Below are 22757 nucleotides of genomic sequence, written 5' to 3'. Positions count from 1 at the left end.
GGGCCTGGAACCTACACCTCAAAGCTGCAGGTGGCTGGTCACGCACACCTGAGCAGCCTGGGGCTGGGGAGGCTGATGGGCCTGGCTGCCGGAGAGCAGGCTGCCTGCAGCCAGGGGCGGGGGCACCCAGTGTCCCTGGGCCTGGTGCAGGTCGGGGGGGGTGGCGCCTGACCCTGCACAGACACCCTGCAGAAAGCCAAGCGAGCTCCCTGTGGGTCTTCCCAGGAGACTTCTCCCAGAGCCCTGCTGGCAGAAACAGCAGCAGCATTCTTTGTGTCTTCATGCCCATACCTAGGAGCTGAGGAAGTCACACAGGGACCCTGAGCCACACCCGTGAACCCAGAGCCCTCAGAACGGTCAGTGCTCCCGACCCTAGCAGGGCCATGGGCACCGACTACAGCACCCTGCGTGGAGGACCCAGGCAGGGAGCACGGGAGGGCTCTGGGCAGAGGTATGGTGGTGGCCCCTCCCTGTAGCGGCCTGTGGCAGGCAGGCTGGAGACGCACCTCTGCTGGGGCCCTGCCAGGGTGCCTTCAGCTTCAGTCCTAGCACTGGCTGCACCAGTCTTGATGTGTGCGCCCGACTTCAGAACCAGGTTTAGACCAGGGTATGTAGACAGGCTCAGCTAGAATGATGACCAGCTCCCCAGCATGTCTCATCTATGTAGCGTCCATATCTTAGGAGGTTTTAGTGTGATTCCATAATTATTTCATTGTCTACGTGTAGTGGAGTGTTTCCATTGTTTATTACACACAACACGCAGCCTGAGCTTTTGCTAAATAGCTTCAACATCAAAATCACAAAAATTCATTGAGCTTTATTTAGTTATTAAGTAACTGCCAAGACAGTGATGAGCCAGAAACTATCTGGGGCGGGGAACCTGCTGCTGTGAAGGGCACGGCACTGACTCCAAGGCCAGCGGGAGGGCAGGGGAGAGCTGGCTGGGTGGGGTGGGGACCCGTGCTGCCTGGCTTACCTTTGGTCCACGTCCTGGAACAGACAATTTGGCGAATGTGTGGTCGTAAAAATTCTCTTTTCAGGAGGGATTCTAGGGGCTGAAAGAAAAGAATTTCGCACAGACTTCTGATTCGAATGTGGTTATATTAGAACAAAGTTTGTGGCCGGGGAAGGGGAGGGCAAACACAGTCCAGTGACGCCTGGACCCAGTGAGCGATGCGGGCCCAGAGCCTCTGGCCGACAGGGGGGAGGTGTGGAGGGGCTACAGTGACACAGGTGGGTGGCGACCGAGTCTGGAGGGGGCGAGACCCTGCCTGAGGCTGGGAGAGGCGGGCACCGGGAGCCCGCCTTACAGACACACATCTGAGCCTCGCACGGAAGCCGGGGAGCAGGCTGGCCCGTTACCTTCATAGCCCGAGTGCACTCTCTCCGCCAGCAGCACGCAGCAAAGCTGGCTCTCCGCGCCCTGATGCTCGCGCACCTGGGCCAGGTAGGGCGTCATGCGGAACGGGTGGTAGCGGATCTCGCTCTCGTGGTTTTTGCCGACACTGCAGAGGAGGGCGGGAGGAGAGGCTGGGGATTAGCGCAGACGGACTCGTCCTCTGTTGCTGGTTACCTCTCCCCCAACAGCGGCTGCTGCGTCTCAGCAGTCCTTTACTTATTGCACAGATGTCCACGGAGCCGAGCCGGGCCCCTCACCCAGCCCGAGTCAGGCACGCTCCCTTGGTTTCTGATTTGTGCCTCCAGCCTGCAAATGGGTCTGCGACCCACCACCCTGCTCCTCTGTCCTTGCGCTCAGACGTCTGGGGACAGTGAGGCGACCATCAGACAGCCACTGGCCTGAGCAATGGGACTGCTTCCGGGGCCCTTCTCTGGGGCAGTTTGCACTTTAACTGGGGGAAGGGCTGCTGCTCCAGTGCGAGGGTCCTAGCCCCAACTCCTGAGGGTACCCAGCTCTGGCTGGAGTCACTCCTGACACTGTAGCCGGACGTTCAACGGGTCCCTTGATTCAGGGCCACCGACCTGTGGGCTCTCCCCGAGAAAACACACTCAGACCAAAGGCTACACAAGCTTCCAGGGTCCTCACAGAACCTGTGGGGAAAGCTGTGGGCTCTCCCCGAGAAAATACATTTAGACTAAGGGTTTCATGAGCTTCCAGGGTCTTCACAGAGCTGTTCAGAAAGCTAAGGGCTCTCCCTGAGAAAACACACTCAGACCAAAGGCTACATGAGCTTCTGGGATCATTACAGAACCTGTGGGGAAAGCTATGGGCTCTCCCTGAGAAAACACACCCAGACCAAAGGCTACACAAGCTTCTGGAGTCCTCACAGAACCTGGGGTTCATGTCTTTCCAAGCGGGGGAGGGGAGCTAGCCAATTTCCCAGGTGACAGATATGTGTCTGGGCTGCCCTGGCTGACGTTCTTCTCGAGGAGCGGGTCAGTCACCCCACGGTTGGCCCGTCTCTCCTAACTCCCCAGGCACATTTAAAATGTGACTCGGGACTTCCCTGGCAGGCCAGTGATTAGGGCTTAGTGCTGGCACTGCGAGAGCCCCGGTTGGATCCCTGGGCAGGGAACTAAGGTCGCACAAGCTGAGCAGCATGACCAAAAAATGAAACAGAACGGCTTGGCCTATGGAAGCGTGTCTTCATGCGGACTTTTCAGGACACGCGTGCCATGCAGCAGAGGTGCCCCTGCTGAGCCTCCACCCCAGAGAACGGGGCCTGGGCAGGCGGCGGGGCGAGGGCACTCCCGCACCTTCCCCACCTTCAGGAACTGGGCTCACCTGACTCGGCAGAAGAAAGACTTCTCCTCCATACATTCTTGAGTAAAAGAGTCTGAAAGAGAAAGTCCCCATCACACGGCTGACCCTGGAAGGCGCTTTTATTTCCTACAGATGAGGCAGGAGAATCGAGAGTCAGGGTGCAAAGCAGGTTTACCTGCCACCGAGCGGAGCCCTCAGGGTACAGAGCTCTGACTCCAGTCCTGACCGAGGTGAGGGCTAGTTCACGAGTGAGCACTCACGGAACCACGCCGTGCTAACAGCACTTAACTTTAGGAGCTGTGCTCACTCGTGGGCAGAGTGTTTGCATATAAACACCCGAGTGTCTCAACCCAAACATTTTTGGGGGGACTGCTGTTCTTCAGGTGCTAAGTCCACTTGCGACCCCACGAACTGCAGCACGCCAGGCTTCCCTGTCCGTCACCATCTCCCGGAGCTTGCTCAAACTCACATCCATTGAGTCGGTGATGCCATCCAACCATCTCATCCTCTGTCATCCCCTTTTCCTCCCGCCTTCAGTCCTTCCCAGCATCAGGGTCTTTTCCAATGAGTCAGCTCTTATTCACATCAGGTGGCCAAAGTACTGGAGCTTCAGCTTCAGCATCAGTCCTTCCAATGAATATTCAGGACTGATTTCCTTTAGGATGGATGGTTCGATCTCCATGCAGTCCAAGGGACTCTCAAGAGTCTTCTACAGCATTACGAAAACATCAGTTCTTCAGCGCTCAGCTTTCTTTATGGTCCAGCTCTCACATCTGTGCATGATTACTGGAAAACCAGAGCTTTGACTATATGGACCTTTGTTGGCGAAGCGATGACTCTGCTTTTTATCACACTGTCTAGGTTTGTCACAGCTTTTCTTCCAAGGAGCAAGTGTCTTTTGATTTCATGGCTGCAGTCACCGTCTGCAGTGATATTGGAGCTCAGGAAAATAAGTCTGTCACTGTTTCCATTGTTTCCCCATCTATTTGCCATGAAGGGATGGGACCGGATGCCACGATCTTAGTTTTCTGAATGTTGAGTTTTAAACTCGGCTTTTCACTCTCCTCTTTCCCTTTCATCAAGAGGCTCTTTAGTTCCTCTTCACTTTCTGCCATAAGGGTGGTGTCATCTGCATATCTGAAGTGAAGTGAAGTGAAGTGAAGTGAAGTGAAGTCACTCAGTCGTGTCTGACTCTCAGTGACCCCATGGACTGTAGCCCACCAGGCTCGCCCATCCCTGGGATTCTCCAGGCAAGAACACTGGAGTGGGTTGCCATTTCCTTCTCCAATGCATGAAAGTGAAAAGTGAAAGTGAAGTCGCTCAGTCGTGCCCGACTCCTAGCGACCCCATGGACTGCAGCCTACCAGGCTCCTCCGCCCGTGGGATTTTCCAGGCAAGAGTACTGGAGTGGGGTGCCATTGCCTTCTTGGTTATTGATATTTCTCCAGCAATCTTAATTCCAGCTTGTGCTTCATGCAGCCTGGCATTTCACAAGATGTACTCTGCCTAAAAGTTAAATAAGCAGGTTGACGATATACAGCCTTGATGTACTCCTTTCCCAGTTTGGAACCAGTCCGTTGTTCCATGTCTGGTTCTGTCACTTCTTGACCTGCATACACGTTTCTCACGAGGCAGGGAAGGTGGTCTGGAATTCCCTTCTCTTGAAGAATTTTCTACAGTTTGTTGTGATCCACATAGTCAAAGGCTTTAGTGTAGTCAATAAAGCAGATGTTCCAGAGAGTTCTGGAACTCTGTTGCTTTTTCTGTGATGCAACAGATGCTGGCAATTTGATCTCTGGTTTCTCTGTCTTTTCTAAATCCAGCTTGAACATCTACAAGTCATCAGTTCACATACGTTTGAAGCCTCACTTGAAGTATTTTGAACATTACCTTGCTAGTATGTGAAATGAGTGCAATTGTGAGGTGGTTTGAGCATTCTTTGGCATTGCCTTTCTTTGGGATTGGAATGAAAACTGACCTTTTCCAGTCCTGCGGCCACTGCTGAGTTTTCCAAATTTGCTTGCATATTGAGTGCAGCACTTTCACAGCATCATCTTTCAGGATTTGAAATAGCTCAACTGGAATTCCATCACCTCCACTAGCTTTCTTCGTAGTGATGCTTCCTAAGGCCCACTTGACTTCACACTCCAGGAAATCTGGCTCTAGGAGAGTGGTCACACCATCGTGGTTATCTGCATCATTAAGACCTTTTTTGTACAGTTCTTCTGTGTATTTCTGCCACCTCTTCTTAATATTCTCTGCTTCTGTTAGGTCCAGACCATTTCTGTCCTTTATTGTGCCCATCTTCGCATGAAATGTTCCCTTGGTATCTCTCATTTTCTTGACGAGGTCTCTAGTCTTTCACATCCTATTGTTTTGTAATAGAAGCAACTCAGGGCATTTCACAGCTTACATCAATCCTTACCTTAGAATTTAAATGTCTAGTAATAACATGAGTTCAACTGGGTGATCTCATTAGAGATGAAAGAACAGTGTTTTCATAATAAACACGATTTAAGAAAAGATACCTTAGATTTTGGTCTTTCTCATAAAGCTTCCTCTACTCAAAACAAAGAAACCACCACCACCAACAAAACATAAGGAAAAGTAGAGAATTACTGGTTAGGGAAAATGATATGAAATTACTGGCCTGGAAAGGCCTTATTTTCTGTTCAGATAAAGATGTAGTCCCAGGCATCCCAGGGGGGCGGTGCCCGTTCACGCTGTGAGCCCACATGCAGAGCGAGCTCCCTCCTTGCAATGACCAAGAGCTGAGTGGTCCTCCTAACGCTGGCAGCAGCCTTGAGCGATCTGGCTGCACAGTTCCTGGGCTGGGGCTTCAGGTGAAAGCAGACGGCTTGACCCGTGAAACGTGAAGCACATATCCCCCTCGTTGCGAGTCAACCTTAGAGCAAACTGTGCCCTGGCCCCGGCTGTCTGGGCTCGGGGAGGAACAGCTGCTGAACTGGGGCTCTGACAGCGGTGGTAAGGGCCTCACTGCCTGGAAGCAGGGGAGGGGAGCCCCACGGCATGGAGGGACCTGAGATCCAGGCGGAGGTGGATGTGGGCAGAGGAGCATTTTGATGGGAGTGGAGACCTGATCTAGAAGCCAAGGACAGGAGTCAGTTTTGGGGGACACAGCCAGTTTGGGGGATCTCTTGGTCGAGATCATGACCAAGGTCCAGCTTGTCTGGAGCACTCTTGGTCCTGTCCATTTCCTGCTCGTCTCTCCTGACTCCCTGGGGCTTCTCCTCTTCGGGTCCATCTCAGCTTCGAGAACTCAGAGCCCACAGAGGGGCTAGTGACCGTCTAGGCGCAGATGGACACACACTGCAGGACAAGGACGCAGGACACTTGACCGTGAGAGCCCCGTGGCCAGGAGCAGAGTGGGCGGGCTGGGAGCCCTGGGGCCTGGGGACGCAGCCACCGTGGTGCATCCCGGAGCCCGCAGAGCCCGCAACAGCCAGCTGGGTCTGAGCTGGGAGGACGGTGTGGTCTGTGTTCACGGAGCAGCCTCGCGGAGGTGCTGAGCTTCCCCTCCGCACTAACATCACCACACCACCTGCAGGAAGCCTTCCAGATGTGTCTCTGTCTTTCTCCCCTCCCTGCAGCCTCGCCTCCAGACTTCAGCTTCCATTACCTTTCTTTCCAAGATACCTGACATCCCTTAAAATCTTCTAAAGCCGTTTTCCCTTTCTGAAATCTACAAAGACTTTTGTCCTAAATTTATTCTGAACAAACAACCTTTAATCTTTCACAGACACTCCAGCCCCTTTGGGAGGGCACGCTGGGGGACTGCAGCGGAGTTACGTGGAGGGGAGGTGGGCAGTGGCCCCACGTCAGGGGTCGCCCTGCCCGGCCCCCAGCCTGCTGGGCCGAGTCCTCCCCGTGCTGCCCTGGGAGAAGGGCCCTCACCTGCTTGGCGGCGGTCACTCCAGGGCGGCAGCTTGTACGGCGTGGTGGAGCTGTGGAACACGCTCACGTCATGGGGCGCCAAGAACTCCACAAACTTGGCGTTGTAGAAGGCATCCCTCTTACAGCGAAAGATGGAGGCCACTTGGTCAGAGATGTACAGGATCTTCCCGGTCACCAGGGACACAGCGGCCACAAACATATCCTGGGGCACGGAGAATGTGACCCTGGTGAGGCCGGGCAGGAGCGGACTGGACAGATCACCCTCCCCGGGATCGGGGTCCCCCCAGAATCGGGCCAAGGCATGGGCAGGGAGCAGGACAAGTGAAGGGTCGGGGAGGCCTCCGGACCCCTCTCCCCAGCTCGGACCACAGTGACCAGACTTCTTCTCTTACACATACGGGGTCCCAATGGGATACTGTTTGGAAAAACACGTGGGATTCCACTGCCGAGCAGAACCCCGGCTGCGGGAACCCTCTGCAGCTGTCCCCAGCCCTGTCTTTGGGCATGGCACTGCTGGCGGCTAGCCCAGGTGACCCAGGAGTTGGCAGGGGTCTCACCCCTGCTCCCCCTGACTGTCAACCTTTGCAGCGCATGTCTCTCCAGGGCTCAGGGCTGCCTGGGGGGCTGGAGGCATTGGGGCCCTGGCCCAAACCCAGGCTCTCCTGGCCAACTGGCCCTCTGAGCTCGGGGCTGGGGTTCCCCATGGGTTAAGGGGCTCCCCTGGGGTTAAGCTGCAGTGGGGGCACTGGAGGAGTGGCCTGGGAGGGTCAGGAGCCCCTTCCTTCTCCAGGCCAGCACCGCTGTGCTTCTGGGACCTCGGGGTCCCCACCTGCCCTTAAGTCTGCTCTGGTGACTGAGAACTGGGGGCGACTCACCCCCCTTCCCAGACCTCAGGGTGGGCCCCACCTATGGGCTACTTGTGTCCCTCCCACTCCCCCATCTTGGGGGCTCACTCTCACGCCCTTGATGTGGGGTGGAGTCGCTTGGGCTGTGAGGGGTCAGTCTCAGAGAGCAGCACAAATTGGCACACGGCTGCTGCTTCTGAATCCCTGACTTACACTGTTTTCTTAAGGAAGGAACCCACTTCCTGAAACTCCTGGCCCTGCTGCTATGAAGCCAGGGCTCGGCCGGCTCCCCTCGGGAGACTTGGCCAGTGGACTGAGCTTTCTGGGCGAAGACCCGGGTTGGGTCAGGTGCTCACCACATTCTTCACGATGAACTCAGAGGTGACGCCCTCAATCTCCTGCACGGTGAAGGAGGGCACGTGGGTGCCGCAAGGGTGGTTCTCGCTGGACATCAGCAGCTGGTAGTACTCCTCACTGGCTGTGGAGAGACCACAGGGAGGGCTCAGCTCAGTGCTTAACTCATGCCTTTCTCATGAGAAAGTGGGCACAGAACCAGAGAAGTGTGAAGGCTGAACAAACAGAAGTCCAGGTGTTTCTCCCCTGAAAAGTCAGACGGCCTTTGATTACAGAACTTTTAAAATCATTCTCAGGAACCTCTCAGGAACATTCCCAGGCTTCTCAGGAACACGACCACACAGTCCACCTGAGCTCGCGTCCCCCACAGGCCTGTCTTTGAGGTGCTATGACACACTGCTGCTTCCAGGCAGGACAGTGGGACAGCCCCGTGTACCCACCCCCTCGGTGGCCAGGCGCTCCCATCTGGACAGAATCGACTCTTAGAAACACACCCGGCGTGACAGCCCAGGCAACAAACTGTGCACAAGAGAATGAAAGATGCTGGCCACTCATCCTGGGACACCACACAGGGTGAGAAAGCCACTCTGCCAGAGGGGCCCCAGGCGGCCCGCTTCCGCGGCTGAGCCGTCCAGAGGGGCCCCAGGCGCCGGCTTCCACGGCTGAGCTGTCCAGAGGGGCCCCAGGCGGCCCGCTTCCGCGGCTGAGCCGTCCAGAGGGGCCCCAGGCGCCGGCTTCCACGGCTGAGCTGTCCAGAGGGGCCCCAGGCGGCCCGCTTCCGCGGCTGAGCCGTCCAGAGGGGCCCCAGGCGGCCCGCTTCCGAGGCTGAGCCGTCCAGAGGGGCCCCAGGCGCCGGCTTCCGCGGCTGAGCCGTCCAGAGGGGCCCCAGGCGCCGGCTTCCACGGCTGAGCTGTCCAGAGGGGCCCCAGGCGGCCCGCTTCCGCGGCTGAGCTGTCCAGAGGGGCCCCAGGCGGCCCGCTTCCGCGGCTGAGCCGTCCAGAGGGGCCCCAGGCGCGGCATTCGGGGCCTGGGCTCCCGGGGGTGGGCTGCAGGCAGAACAGTGCCCTAGAAATGCTGGCACCTCTTCCAGGTCACGCTTTCCTTACCTGCCTGGAGGCAGGGGCACCTGTGGTTACCTGAGACCCAGGGCAGGGGCACCGGCTCGGTGGAAGGCCAGGTTGCAGAGCTGCTGAAGGAAGACTAAGCTCTACTGGGAGTCATTCATGGGATGTGGGATTTACTGAAACGCAAGGCATCTGAGCGTTCGGGAGCCTGCAGTGCTTGTTCGCGGATTCCCGCACTGCCTCTGTGAAGAGTCCAGCACCTGTGGTCTCAGGTAAACGCCTCAGCTGATTTTGCTGTGTGCATGCTCAGACGCTTTAGTTGAGTCCAGACTCTTTGCGACCCTAAGGATTGTAGCCCGCCAGGCTCCTCTGTCCATGGGATTCTCCAGGCAAGAATACTGGAGTGGGTTGCCATGCCCTCCTCCAGCGGATCTTCCCGACCCAGGGATTGACCCTGCGTCTCCTGCGTTGCAAGCGGACTGTCTACTGCTGAGCCACCAGGGAAACCCTTCGAATCTGCTGTTCTGAAAGCTTTCTGTGTTCTTCCATCGAGTGATAAAATCCGAACAGACCCCCAGAGGGAAACGGCATGCCAATCATGCGGGCCGCTACTGCCTGGGGTGGATATGGGCACTGGGCCTACCTGCCTGCCTTCCTGGTGGAAAGACAACCACAGCAGAAACTCACACGTTTAGAAAAATGAGGCAATATCCTCCTTGTATCCCCTCACCTGATTTTTTCAAGGCAAGCCCTCAGCGACAGGCTGGGTTAGGTGTGGGGGGTACTCACGGCCCCAGCCTGCATGCACGTCAGCACTTTCTGGCCAGAGCCAGGAAGGCACTGGACACTCGGGAACGTGACGGGACCCCACGCTAGAAGGCTCAAAAGCTCCATCTTGTATTAATAAACAGGTTTCTTCTGTTGGCTGGTTTTCTACCTGCTTTTTTTCCTTTCCTCTAAAAGTCACATACAATAGAAAACTTCTGATGAACTGAGGCTTTCGACCAGCTGCGATTTCAGCAGACTTCTGTGATTTCCTTCTGCTATTTCAGGACTGCGTTTCAGAAAATCAACCGAGTCTAAGCTCTGATCTGAGGAGATCTGAGACTCACTGCTACAGGTTGGAACAAACACCTACCTTTCACTTGCTTCACGCTCCTCAGGGCGTACTTAAGGGTCTCCAAGGTGCTGGCCTTCCCCTTGGGCTTCCTGTCCGCGGGGAGGTGGACCTTCAGCTCCTTCAGGGTTTTGATGAGCGCTCTGTGGGCGTCGGCTTTGGTGGACTGCTCGCTGCTGCGGGGTTGAAGAAGGACACGATCACCCTAAGTGCCGCCTGCCCTAAGTGCCCACTGGGGTGCGAGGACACTGCGCTCTGCGTGTTCTTGGTGGGCATGCAGGATGCAGGGGTGCCCCTGCCAGCTGTGAAACCAAAACTTGCAGACATGCCTTGTGTCCCTCGTAGGGAGAGGAACCGTGCTGGGAGCAGCAGTATTCTACCCAGGTGAACGCGGAGAGCGTCCTTCCTGCTGGCTCTTCTCTACCAGCAAGGCCTACTGGTCCACCCACCACCTGACCAACCTGCCCCACTGCTGAGCCCTGTCTTTCTTCGGGTCTCAGACAGAGAAGGAGTGAGTGACAGAGACCCCAGGGGACAGCATGGTGGCGTCCTGGGACAAAGATGTGAACAGTGAGAAGAGAGGAGAGGAGACCAAGTGTATAAGGAGGATCTTCAAATCCAAGGATACAGGGATGTGGGCACTTGCAGAGGGAGACAGGCTGTTTAGACAGAGGATCCAGAGAGTGATGGGATTGGGCCTCGGGGGTGATGGCATAGCGCCCCCAGGCCCGAGACTGAGGTCTGAATTTTGCCCCAGTGGTGATGGGAAAGCATCTGTCAATATGAAATTAAGGACATGTTTGTCACAAACACCTAAATAGAGAGGTCAGGAACACTCCAGGTACGTGTCTGAGATGCAGACAAGGCCTGCCAAGTCAGAGCCAGAGGAGCTGCAGGCCTGCGGCACCATCAGGGGCTTGGAGCAGCCTGAGGGGCCAGTCATCTGAAAGGACAAGGCTGGACTCACAGAGGGGACAGCTGCTCAGACTGATGGGCTCCAACAGAAGCTCGAAAATAGTCACATCACCCCACAACCTCATCTCATGACAAACCTTTCTATCTCTCTGAAGGCCCTGAATGGAGGGAGTGGCAACTGGCCTTACCTGCACCCGCTGGTGGACAGGTGGTGTTCAGACTTCGCCATCATCAGGCCAAAGGTTTCTGGACTAAAAGAACAAAAATAAATGCAAAACTCAGAAGAGTGTGTCCATCCCTGCCCTCCCCATCCACCCAGGGATGACAGGCTGGACCACACCGCAGCAAGTCAGGAAAAACACGAGGTTAAGAGAAAACGAACGGAAAACCTCTGGATGCCAGATAAGGAAGTGCTGGGCGATACACATCCTAGGCTAGAGTAGCAAGTTCATGCTCTGCAAGCCACTCAGCATCATTCAGGGTTTCCTGACTCTTCTGCCTCCCGCAATCTTGTCATCTCATCATGAATCTAGCACAGTCCTACACCCATATCACCATTATGAGGAAGGACAGACCTCAGGAGAGTTCAGTTGTTAATAAGTTAGTAAGAGAGAGGATGAGATGGTTGGATGGTATCACTGACTCAATGGACATGAGTTTCAGCAAGCTCCAGGAGCTGGTGATGGACAGGGAGGCCTGGCGTGTTGCAGTCCAAAGGGTTGCAAAGTGTTGGACACGATTAAGCAACAGAACTGAGTTAATGAGATTTTCAAAAGTCCTAAGACACTTGATCATCATGACTTAAAGACTGCAAAAGCACCCACGCTAGCTCAGAATGAGACACTGAGAAAACAAAGGCCTGGCCTCGCCTCCGGGGCCTCGGCCGCACCCACCCCTGGCGTGCGCTCGGCGGCCCCAGCAGCAGCCCTGGCTCCTGGCCGCTGTCTCCACAGCCGCTGTGCCGCGAGTCCCGCCCCGTCGAGCCGTTCTCACTGGTCTCGTTCCCGCTTGAGCCACCGCTCATGTCCACGTCCTCCAGGAGGGTGGCTTGGCTGGCCCGGGGCTCCGCGGGCTCCTCGGAGGGGTCGCTGGGGCTGGGCGTGTGGTCGGCGCAGCCGTCCATGCTGCTCCGGGGCAGACCTGGCAGAACAGAGACTGTGGTCAGGCGCGCGGGGCCAGGCGGCCTGCCAGGAGGGACGCCCTGCCGGAGCCCTCCTCCAGGTTCGCTCGGGGACACAGGGTCAGCAGTGTGGCTTCTGCGCCCTGGGTCCCCAGCTGCCCTGAACTGGGAGGGCCGCCACAGCCCCGGACACCCCCTTGCTGATGGCCCTCCCCGGGATGGGGGTGCAGCGGGGTTCAGATACCTCAGCCATCACAAGTTACGGGAGACCCAGAGCAGGCTGCGGGTGGGGAGGCTTCAGGGGGAAATGAGGCTGCGGGAGGGGGGTTACTGCGTGGAGAGGGCGGGGCGGTGGGAGCCCTCATAGCGGCGGGGGCGGGAGGTCCATATGAGGCCAGCGTGGGGCCCACACTGTGTGGGGTCCATGCAGAGCCCGGACGGGTCGGAAGCAGCAGACTCTGGGAACTTCGTTTATTTGGACAGAAAGTTTCACTTTGGGGCTTTGGGGGGTAGGTGGGTGGAGGGGTGCTGGAGAGAGACTGACTGGTTGTAGGCTCAGGTGAGTAAAGACAGTGAGGACCCAGGGCCGGAGGGCTGCACGGGAAGCCTAGGGACGGGGAGACTGAGAGGTCATGGGGCGAAAGCAGGACCCTGGAGGGTGCCTCCCCAGGGTCCCGGCAGGACGCAGACCCTCCTGCAGACCCACAGAGAGTTGGATGGAGGCCCTGCACGAGTGGATGTGGTCAGGGTTGAGGAAACTGCAAACGATGCGCAGCTCTGGGGCGACCAGGGGTGTGTGTGGGGGCTGTTCTCTCCCCTGGGCCTGGAGGGGCAGGAGGGGCCAGCGGGGCCACCGCAGCAGCGGCGCCAGGCCACGGGCGGCCTGGGGGTGGGGGCATAAACCCCGCTCCCCTCTCCTCCCGGCCTTGGCGGTCAGGAAGCCAGAAGGTGGGGGGACACACAGATGCAGTCCCCAGAGGCCAGCCTCGGCCCTGAGCAGTGGCGGGAGAGCTGGCGGGCCCAGGCAGTGGACCCCCCCACCCAGAAGGCAGAATGTGCCCCTGCAGCTTTCCCGCGCTCGGGGGCCTGGACGAGAGGCCGCAGGGAGAGGACTCTGGCGGACGTGGCTCTGCAGACAGGGCGGGGGGCGTGGTGCGCGCTGGCTCGGGTAACCCCCGTGGTCGCTGTCCACAGCGCACCAGGATCCCATTCTTGGGAAAACAGGCGGTGACTTGCCCAGGCCACACACACAGCAAGAGACAGCGCTGGATTCAGGGCCCCCTCCTCCCCAAGGAGGGGCCTGTGCAGAATCCAACCACAGCGCTCTTTGCAAACAAAAACAGCAGGGCTGATCAGACCCCGTCTGGTTCCCGAACCAGTGAGCAGAAAGGAGCCAACACGCGGCTTTGGGAAAGGAGTGCAATGGAGACGAGAAATACGACCTCCAGGGCACAAGGAAACAAGCACGTTTAGGACAGCATCACCGGTTCTGTATCACAAACAAAATCAAGAAACGATGGATTCAATGAAACACGTGATGACAGACGAGCTAAAGCTGCAGACTGAGGTGAAGGGTCACATCAGAACAGAGAATTAGAAAGATAAAGTTTAGACTCAGCAGTGGAAAGGATGAGAGTGCGAAATGTTTTAAACATGCCCCGGGAAAGGGCTGATATTAAAGTCACATTTTTTTACCTGCAGATAACAGCTGTTTCTGCGAAAGACACCATAACAATGAGATAGAAACTACAGAGAAAGACACACGTGCAAGGGAAGCATCCTGAAGACAGATCTGTATGTGCCTGACTCCCTGAGCGCCCGGCAAAATCACGTGAGAAGGGTCGAAGCCCAGCTGCATCCTGATGAAACGATGTTTCCAAGGAAAAAGAAAATTCTACCCATGGAAAAAGCAAACAGTTTTCCTGCGAAGGACGCTAAGTCACGCTACTCTTGGACGTCTCTGCTGTGATGTCAGATCTTCAGAAGAGAAAGTCTGCACGCTGAGAGGAGACCGCCAGGGCCACAGAGGAAGGCTGTCAGAGCGTCTGACTGTGGTTTTAGACAGCTGCTGTTTACCGGTCCCGAATCACGAGAACCTCAAACGCCAGCTCTCTGCTGCGAAAGTCAGGAGCAAACAGGCACATCCACCAGTCGGGCTTCAACATTCAGGGAGGTTCTAGCTAACGAGACAAAGAATGAATGGTGCTGACGGCTGGGAAGAGAGAGACCGAAGACTAAGGACAGGCTGTTTCCACACAGAGAAGCCCCAGGTAAGAGCTATTGACCTGGGAAGATGCTCCACCTCGTTAAGACACGAGGAGACATGCAAAGGATGAGGCTTCCAAGGGGGAGCAGGCCAGCAGCATCCTGGGCTGGCCAACAGGAGGGCTCCTGTGTTGGACCAGCAAAGTCTTCCTGGAGCGGGGGCTCTGAACACGTCCAGCCACGCTTACAGCCTGGCCCCTCCTCACGCCTGGAAAGCTGCTCCATCCACAAAGAGACGTGTGAGTGTGGGGTATATAGGAAGAAAGACCCGGAAAGGACCACCGGCAAGGAAGCCACTGGCATCGTGTCCACCCGGCCCACGTGGCTGGGCCCAGCCTCAGCTGGCCCTACTGTGGTCCACGCGGGGCAGCTGAGCTCCTCTCTGCCCAGGGCACAGAGCATGGCTCTGCTCTGCACGGGGGTCGCCAGCGTGGTGGGGCCCGGGACCTCCCTGCAGCCACCCCCCGGGCCCAGGCTGGGCTCTGACCTCGGAGGCCTGGTGCCTGCTGCAGCACACAGCCCGGCAGCTGGCCCGACGGCCGCACCAGCAGCTCTGCCCTCTCCCGGCCCTGTGGGCGTGGCGTCCCCTCTGGCCTTGCCCCCCATCTTGTCACCGAGATGGCCGGGGCGTGGGAGTTCTGAGTCCCTCCCAGCAGTAGCCCAGGGCCTGGTGCACGGTGTGAAGGCACAAGCCAAGGGGAGACTGCACCCAGTGAAAGGATGGGAGCCAGGCTCACTGCTGCGGGAAGACCCGGGAGCAAACGGACGGCCACGGAGCAGCGGGACCCGCCGTAAGGAGGACAGGGGGCGCTCTGCAGGGCTGACCCCGGCCCGTCTCTGCCTACAGCGCTGGGGCCGGCGAGCGCAGAGAACGGACGGCCTTCTTGCCCTCGTGGAGCTCACCTTCAAGTGCAGAAAACAGACCGTGCTCACTCAGAACCCCGCGGCCACACTCCCCCAAGCCTGCAGGCCTCACTTCTGCCTGGTCACTGCGGGGCCCACACTCGAGGAGTCTCTGCCAGACACGTGTGACCTTGAAGTGCCAAGGTCACCATGGGGTGGGCCCCGGCTTCCCCCGCTGCTGCAGCCAAAGGGCTGGGTGAGGCAGCTGGATCCGAGGGGGCGTGTGCCCCTGGGTGAGCTGGGACCACGGCCCCCGAGGGCGGTGCTGCCTCTGCATCCCTCCCTCGAACAGACTGTCCTTTTCTCTGCATCCTTCCTTCATCTTCTTTCGGATAGTTTTTTCAATGAGACCCAAGGGGCTGAGTGGCCAGCTGGGTGTCTGTGAAGCAGGGTGTCATCGTGCGTGTGTGTGTGTGTGTGCACGTGTGTGTGTCTCTGTGTCACAGTCGTCTCTTCTGCACTTCCCACTCCCTCACCTCAGCTGCCCTGGGATTACACCTCCCAGTATAGGACCAGCATTTAAGCTTAGCCTGCACGCTCCTTTTAAGAGAACCCAAACCAAGACAGACTGAAGCGGCTGAGAGGATGGGCCAGGGGGACGGCGAGTGCAGGGGTCCTGAGGCCGGCGGGTCTGAGGAGGACGGATGAGTCGGGGCAGAGGGCCAGGTGCAAGGCAGGTGGCTGACACGCGGTCAGAGCCAGGCCGTGGCTGCTTTCTGCGTGAGATGGAAAGTGCACCAAGGCCTGACTCACGTGTCAGCAGGGATACAGGGCAGAGCAAGGTCGGGGCTGGGACACCTGTTAGGGGCTCCTCCGTGCTTTGCTTGCTTCCCAGGTTCCCTGGACACTACCGGCCTCCCCCACAGCCCTCCCCAGATAAGCAGCGAGGCGGGGCCTTTCTGCTGAGTCAGTTCTGAAGGGGAGGGGGTGGCAGTGGAGGGCTAAGTGAGAAGACCCTGGACAGTGGGACCTCTGGCAGGTTCCTCCACTTCCTGACTGCGGTCCTGGGCAAGTCCCCCACGTCCTGGGGCCCTGCTTCCCCATCTGTAAGGTGGGCCACAGCAGCACCCACCACCCACTGGCTGCTTAGAGGCTTGAAGGACAGCGGTTCTGTGTATGGGATGCAGCGAGCCTCCAGCAAGGACTGGCTTTTACCGTCCCTAGGAGCTTCCCTGGTGGCTCAGATGGTAAAGAGTCTGCCTGCAATGCAGGAGACCGGGGTTTGATCCCTGGGTTGGGACGATCCCCTGGAGGAGGGCAAGGCAACCCACTCCAGTATTCTTCCCCAGAGAATCCCATGGACAGAGGAGCCTGGCGGGCTGCAGTCCCTGGGGTTGCGAAGAGTCGGACAGGGCTGAGCAACTGGGCACAGCACAGCACAGCCAATGACTAGAGGAAGAGAGACAGGGTAAGAAAAAACAGTTTTGTTTTTTTTTTTAAAAGGAGATAGTTCATTGTCAAGAGTGCTGTCTCTGGCCGCCCGTGGAGGAGGCGCAGCACACCATGTTCCCACACACCCGGGGCTTGTCACCCAGCTCCTCGGAGAAGCCCTGGTTTTTAGGGTCCCAGCCCCTGAGAGCGTAGGACAAGCATGGCAGGAACGGGAAACAGCAGAGCAACTGTCCGAGCCTCATTATTCCAGAAAATGCGTCGCTCAGCACTGACAGCTCTAACCGACTGACCTCATTTTGCCAAGCTGGCAAAACCAATGTGCCTGTCAAAGCAGACTTTGCCTCCTGTTTCCACAGACGTCCACTGAGCGCCCGCCCTCGCCAGCGTGCCAGGGCTCCATGGAAGCCCCGGGAAGCCTGTGTTTCCACCAGGGCAGCGTGGGGACGGGGGCATTCCTCATGAGCCCAGGGGCCCGGGGGAGGAAGGGACCGCCTGGCTGCAGAGGGGCTAAGGAGAAGGCAGGCGGGTACCTGCTGCGAGAGACCCGCCACAGCCACTTCTGAGACGTCCACACGTGGCAGCTGCTCTGGGGAACAGCCAGACGGAAGGAAAGTTGCTGTGCTCACACCCTTGACCCGGGCCCCTGACCGTGTCTTCAGTAGCCGGGGCTGCTGGGCCTGGACAGAGGAACACTCAGAAAGTGCCGTCCATGGTGAGATCACCGTCTGGGCTGGCTTCGCGGCACTTGGGACAAGGAGGAAGCTGGCAGGGAGGTGGGAGGGAGCAGAAGCCTGCCGACGCTGGCCAGGGCCTTCATTCCCCATCCTCCCTTCGTGCACACACTCACAGTTTCCACAATAATCAGTAGAAAGAAACGGGACCGAAAACATAGCCTGAGCCCCAGCGCCGCCCTCTACCAGCACCGCCAGCACGGTAAACGCTTCCTGAGCTCACTACCCCTGGTCTGAGGGGGACGTGCCCTTCTCTGTGGAAAGCAGAGAGCAGAAATCAGGGCAGGCTCAGTCACTGAAGACCAGCTGAAATGAAAGACGAGACACCTGCCGACGGGGACGCCTTGCTGTGCGTCCACAAACTGAGCCCCCAGCCCCAGGGGCAGGACGCTGCTGGCCCCCAGGGGCCCTTGGTGGTCCCCATCCCCACCCCTGCTCCCCACTTCCACCCCAGGTCCCCACGAGCCTGAGTTCTCACAGCCTGGTTCATTCCCCCCGTTTCTGAACTTTACGTAACAGGGACCTCACAGCCTGTACTTTGTTTCTGCAAGCCCTCGTATTCTACAACCCCAAATATTATAACCCGGTTGCTACTTCCTGGCAGGAGCCAATTCCCCGAGGCCCGGCTGCTGTAATCTGGAGAAAATGTTTGTCCTGCTGAATAAACACTGGCACTCTCCATGGAAACCGCTGGTAACCGAGGAAAATGTGACTGCAGCCGTCCAAATAAGGAAGAGAAGGTGGCTGGGGAGAGGCGTGTTCCCCTCCCTAAGACCCCTCAGGCACTCTTAGCTCCACCACCTTTAAGAAGCACAGGATTTAAAACAACGCAAAAGCCTCTTGCTTTTGCTTAAGGCTGGCTTCAGCGTCTAGGGGCCTGGGACCAGCCCAGCTGTTCCGATTCTTCTCAGGAAGGGGGCGAGGACTCTCAAGGCCTTCAGGAGCTGGGGAGCAGCACTCGGCCGGAGGCCCCTCCGTCTTCCGAACTGTCCGCCTCTGACAGCACAGTGGCCTTGGCCTGTCTGTGACCTGACTGCCTCTGACAGCACAGTGGCCTTGGCCTGTCCGTAACCTGCACTGCTCGCCTGCTCACTGACTGCTTCTGATCCGCACTAGACTTGGAACTGCAGTAACCAGCTTGTTGCAGAGGTGCCTACGGAGAGCTCAGAAGTCGGGGCCGGGCCCCTTCTGGGGTTCTCCGCAGTCGGCAGGCGGCCCGCCTTCCGCAGGGCGCTGAGTGTCTGCAGAGCTGTCGGCAGGGGTGCGTTTCTAGTTAGTTTTTGCCGAATACGGTAGTTCTCAGTGGCACGCTTTCTCTGGACAGAACGCTGAGCGGTCCCGCCAGCAACTCAGGGACCTGCCAGAGCCTGTGATTTGTTGAGGCCCTGTGAGGTTATTACATCATCATTTAAAAACAGAGGCGTGCCCACCAGTTATTTTTCTGAAAGTTCAGTGTGGGTGAGAAATAGTACAAACGAGAGGAACTTTCCCTGCTTCCTTCTAAGCCTCACAGAGTAACACTATGTGCCCTCAAATCAGGAGCCCTCCTGTGGGAATCGTCTGTAGAGGAACAGAACCCCAAAGGCTAGGGATGAGGGGCTGACGTATATATGCCACTCCGTACGGCTGTCTCTAGACCACCAAACAGAACCTACTGTGCAACAGAGGGAAAGCCACCAGAGTGTTCTGTGGTGACTGAGAGGGGACGGAGGTCTCAGGAAGGGGATATGTGTGTACGCAGAGTCAGACATGACTCAGTGAGAACATGACAACAGCTCATCCACTTTGCTGTAGGGCAGACATGAACACACTGCCAAGCAACCATACTCCAATAAGAACGGAAAAAAAACAAAACAAATAAAAGCTAGAGATGGAAAAGCAGACCTCAGAGATCACCTACCCTGAGCCCGGCCTCACAGATGAGCCCTGGAGGCGCGGGTGTGGGGGGCTCTGGGTCACCGAGCAGCAGCCCAGGGCCCGGCAGGCGATAGCCCCCCGCTCCCTCCAGCGCCCAGCCCCCACTGCAAGCCCAGTGAATCGCAGCGAGACGACAGCGACAGATAACTGCCAACACCCACGGCACCATCCCTGTTGGCATATCACGTTGCTTCCACTGAAGAAACAGGAGTCCCTTTCCTCCTTTTACTCAGAGGCTTTACAAAAAGTGATTGCTTGTCGTTTAGCCGCTGAGTCGTGGCGGACTCTTTTGCGACCTGATGGACTGTAGCCTTCCAGGCTCCTTTGTCCGTGGGATTTCCCAGGCAAGAAAACTGGAGGGGGTTGCTTTTTCGTTCTCCAGGGATCTTCCCAACCCACTAATCACTTTTTCTGAGGAAAAAAAAAAATCACTTTATTCGTGACAAAAAGTGATTAGCCTTGAATTTAAAACTCAGTTTCGAAGGAAAGCCTTCAGGTAGAGCTCTGCTCCCTCCTTAGCCACACCAGCCCAGGACCACAAACCCCAGCTGTGGGAGGGGCTGGGTGACTCCCGTTTGCAGCAAGACAGGAGGTCAGTGGCCCTGCTGTATTGGATGTGGGTGATGAAAAGTATGCGTGGAGGGGCTTCTGCCACGGAGCTGGGCTTCTTAATGTTTGGGGGACCTGAGGGCCCTCGGCTCCAAACTCCAGCTCACTCAAGATTCAGCAACACCCCATCCCAGGCCTTCAAAGAACTTCTGAAGTTCATCCTGACCCGGATGAAGACCCTCAGGATGATGGAAAGGCCCTGCAGGCACCCTGAGCCTGGGCTTGGCCCTGCCATGCTTTGTGCCCCGCAGACAGCTGGGCCTCAGTTTCCTCATCTGTCAAGCTAAGGGGTTATCCTGGATGACTTCCAGGGTACCTTCCAGCTCTGTTTTTCTGTGAGTATGAATCAGCTTTCCCAACCGGTTTCTTCTGTGTAGGTTACGGAAGCCCTGGAAACCGAGTTGTCATCCCTTACCCTGGCCTTCCTGGAGGGGTAAGCAGGGCCCTCCCTCCCCACCACCCACACACTGGTTCCTGTCCAGGACTTGGCAGCCAAAGTCCAGCCCAGAAGGATAATGTGATGGCGCTATCACAAACCAGGACCCTCCCCTTCTTCTACCAGACCTAGGAGAGGGAATAAACACATAGGGTCCAGGGTGGGCAAAGGGGATGAGCATCTGTGCTCAGTCCAGCATCTGTCTTGTCCTGCTCATCCACTCGAGGGGACCCATGGGCTGTCCAGCTAGGGCTCCTAGACCAGTGCCCACCAGTGGCCTTTCCCGATCTGGAGACTTGGCTCTGTGTCTTCAAGAGCAGGAAGCCAGCTCCCCAAGGGGCCCTCCATCTTCCCAGAGGCTGTGGCACTGACCCTTGGTCGCCTTGGCCTTCCTCAGCTTCCCTCCTTGGGGGATGGGGGAAAGAAGGGGAGAAGAGGAAGGGTTCCTAAAAGAAAATCATCTAAGAAGGACAGCTCACTGTACAGCCCCTCAGTAGCTCTGTGACCTCAGACACAGGCCTGACCTCTCTGGATCTCAGTTTCTTGATCTGCAAAATGGGAATAACGCACCCCCCCCCCGCCCCCCGCCCCCCGCCCCAGGCCGGTTTCAGGATGAGTGAACTAGCCCGGCAAACCCTCAGATTGCATCTCTGTGGACTAGAGAATCCTCTGCCGTCGCCCGGAGCCGGCCCGCGGAGACCCCAGGCCACCACCCGCCCCCCGAGGCAGGGGCCAGGGCTGTCCCGCCGGCGGTTACGTAACCAGAGAGCCAGGCGGCCAGACGCCGGTCTACGCCCAGGCCGGCCCGCCACGCCCGCCGCGCCGCGCGCACTCACCGGAGCCGCGTCCTAACCAGTCCGCCGGACGATCCGTGCGCGGTCCGCCGACCCCGCCGCCGCCGCCGCGGAAAGCAGCGTGTATCCCTCAGGGCTGTTCGCTGCCGCCGCCGCCGCCGCGGACTCGCCGCTGTCACATAGTGGAAAACGTGACCGCTCTCCGTGCCCGCCCCCGGCGCCCGCCATTGGCCGCGATGCCGCCTTATCTGCATACTGGGGGCGGGGCCTGAGAGCCCTGTGCGTCCATTGGCCGCAGGGTCCGTCGCTCTCTTTACATAAGACGCACATGGAACTCCATGTTCCCCTATTCGGTTCCTCAATGAAGACGCGGAGGGCCCGTGGCCCCCCCCGCCTCGTCCTCTGGAGTGGTCCCTTCCACTTCCGGCCTCAGCGCCTTCCATTCAAGACGAAGGGCATCCGAGGGCCCGGGGAGCTCGGAGTGGCGCGTACCACTGCGGGGCGAGGGGCGGGCTGGGCGCGGGTCGGGGTGGGGCTCCAGGGCACCCCTGCCAGGCCCTCCCCGGGAGCCGAATCCTCGCTGAAGCCCACCCCGAGAGACCATAACCTTGAACCATGGCCAGAGACGTCCCCCGCTCCCCCCCCCCCCCCCACCACAAGCCTCTTCATTCACTCCCTTTCATTCATTTTCTCCGTATCCATTCATAGCTAGCTGCAGACTGGGCGGCTCTGCTGGAGCTTCGGGTGCACGCCCACCCAGGCAGCCGAGGCCAACACCAGCCCAGATCTGTCAGGATACGTAGCTTCCAGGTGGCCTTTTCTTACTTTTCAGATTATGCGTCGCAAGTTTTGTTTCAGCAAATAGGGTCCTTGTTACTAAGGGGATGTACAAAAAAGAAATAAATGATGCTGTCCCTGCCCCCAAATCGCGTCATTCGGGAGAAAGGACCATCTCATGAAAAGGGAACTTAATCAAATACTAAACTGGGAGGTGTGGATCAGAAATTAACCGGGGCAAGAGTTGTGCTCAGAGGTTCCGTGGAGGAGGCAGCGCTTGAAGAGTGGCGTTTGGAAAAGGAGGATTTTCCGAAGGCGGAAGCCACAAAGACATGAGCCCGGTATAGCAGGCTCTGGGAGAGAGCTCTGTACTCTGAGCACCTTGGCTGCGGCCATTTGCTCTTCAATAAGCCTTCTGTCTATAAACTGTCAGGAGAGGGACTTACCTGGTGATCCGGTGGTTAGGACTTCCGGCTTCCAATGCATGGGGCTCAAGTTCTATGCCTGGTCGGGGACTAAGATCCCACATGCTTTATGGCATAGCCAAAAAATTTTTTTTAAGTGTCAGGAGAGCAGAACTTCCTCTCAGACAAGGTAGAGGGCCAAGGCTTTCTGGTGGGACCCAGAACACAGGCAGGCTCCAAGGCAGCTCAGCTGCACCCTGCTCTGAAATTGCATGGTCCAACGTGGGAAGCAAGGTTGTTTGGACTTGGAAGTGCAGAGGGGGCCTGTGGAATCTCCCTCCACTTGTACATTCTTCTTCATGGGTGCTACTGGTAGATCAAGGATGGGAAGGAAGGAAGAGTCATGATCTGGTGGCCTGAAGTAGACTAAGCTGCTAGTTCCGGAAGCCAAACACACATTGAGGATTTCCCCTGCCC

At 57.6% G+C, this 22757-nt stretch overlaps 1 protein-coding gene across 1 annotated transcript in view; it reads right to left on the bottom strand.

Moving 5' to 3' along the window:
* The window catches only part of PER2 (period circadian regulator 2), a 40264-nt gene extending 18946 nt beyond the window's left edge, over positions 1 to 21318 (bottom strand). Inside the window, exons 1-9 of the mRNA XM_069542640.1 lie at positions 21142 to 21318; positions 11826 to 12072; positions 11121 to 11183; positions 10039 to 10193; positions 7839 to 7960; positions 6638 to 6839; positions 2744 to 2795; positions 1363 to 1505; positions 977 to 1055 (exon numbers count right to left, since the gene is read on the bottom strand). Of these exons, the coding sequence (XP_069398741.1) occupies positions 977 to 1055; positions 1363 to 1505; positions 2744 to 2795; positions 6638 to 6839; positions 7839 to 7960; positions 10039 to 10193; positions 11121 to 11183; positions 11826 to 12055 (1046 nt within the window). The 5' untranslated portion in view covers positions 12056 to 12072; positions 21142 to 21318. The remainder of the gene's footprint in view (positions 1 to 976; positions 1056 to 1362; positions 1506 to 2743; positions 2796 to 6637; positions 6840 to 7838; positions 7961 to 10038; positions 10194 to 11120; positions 11184 to 11825; positions 12073 to 21141) is intronic.
* Between the last annotated feature and the right edge of the window lie 1439 nt (positions 21319 to 22757).

The sequence above is a fragment of the Ovis canadensis genome, chromosome 1 (genome assembly GCF_042477335.2).
Source record: "Ovis canadensis isolate MfBH-ARS-UI-01 breed Bighorn chromosome 1, ARS-UI_OviCan_v2, whole genome shotgun sequence".
In the NCBI taxonomy this organism is placed as follows: Eukaryota; Metazoa; Chordata; class Mammalia; order Artiodactyla; family Bovidae; genus Ovis; species Ovis canadensis.
The sequence above is the reverse complement of the archived record's forward strand: the minus strand, read 5'-3'. Positions and strand labels throughout refer to the sequence as shown.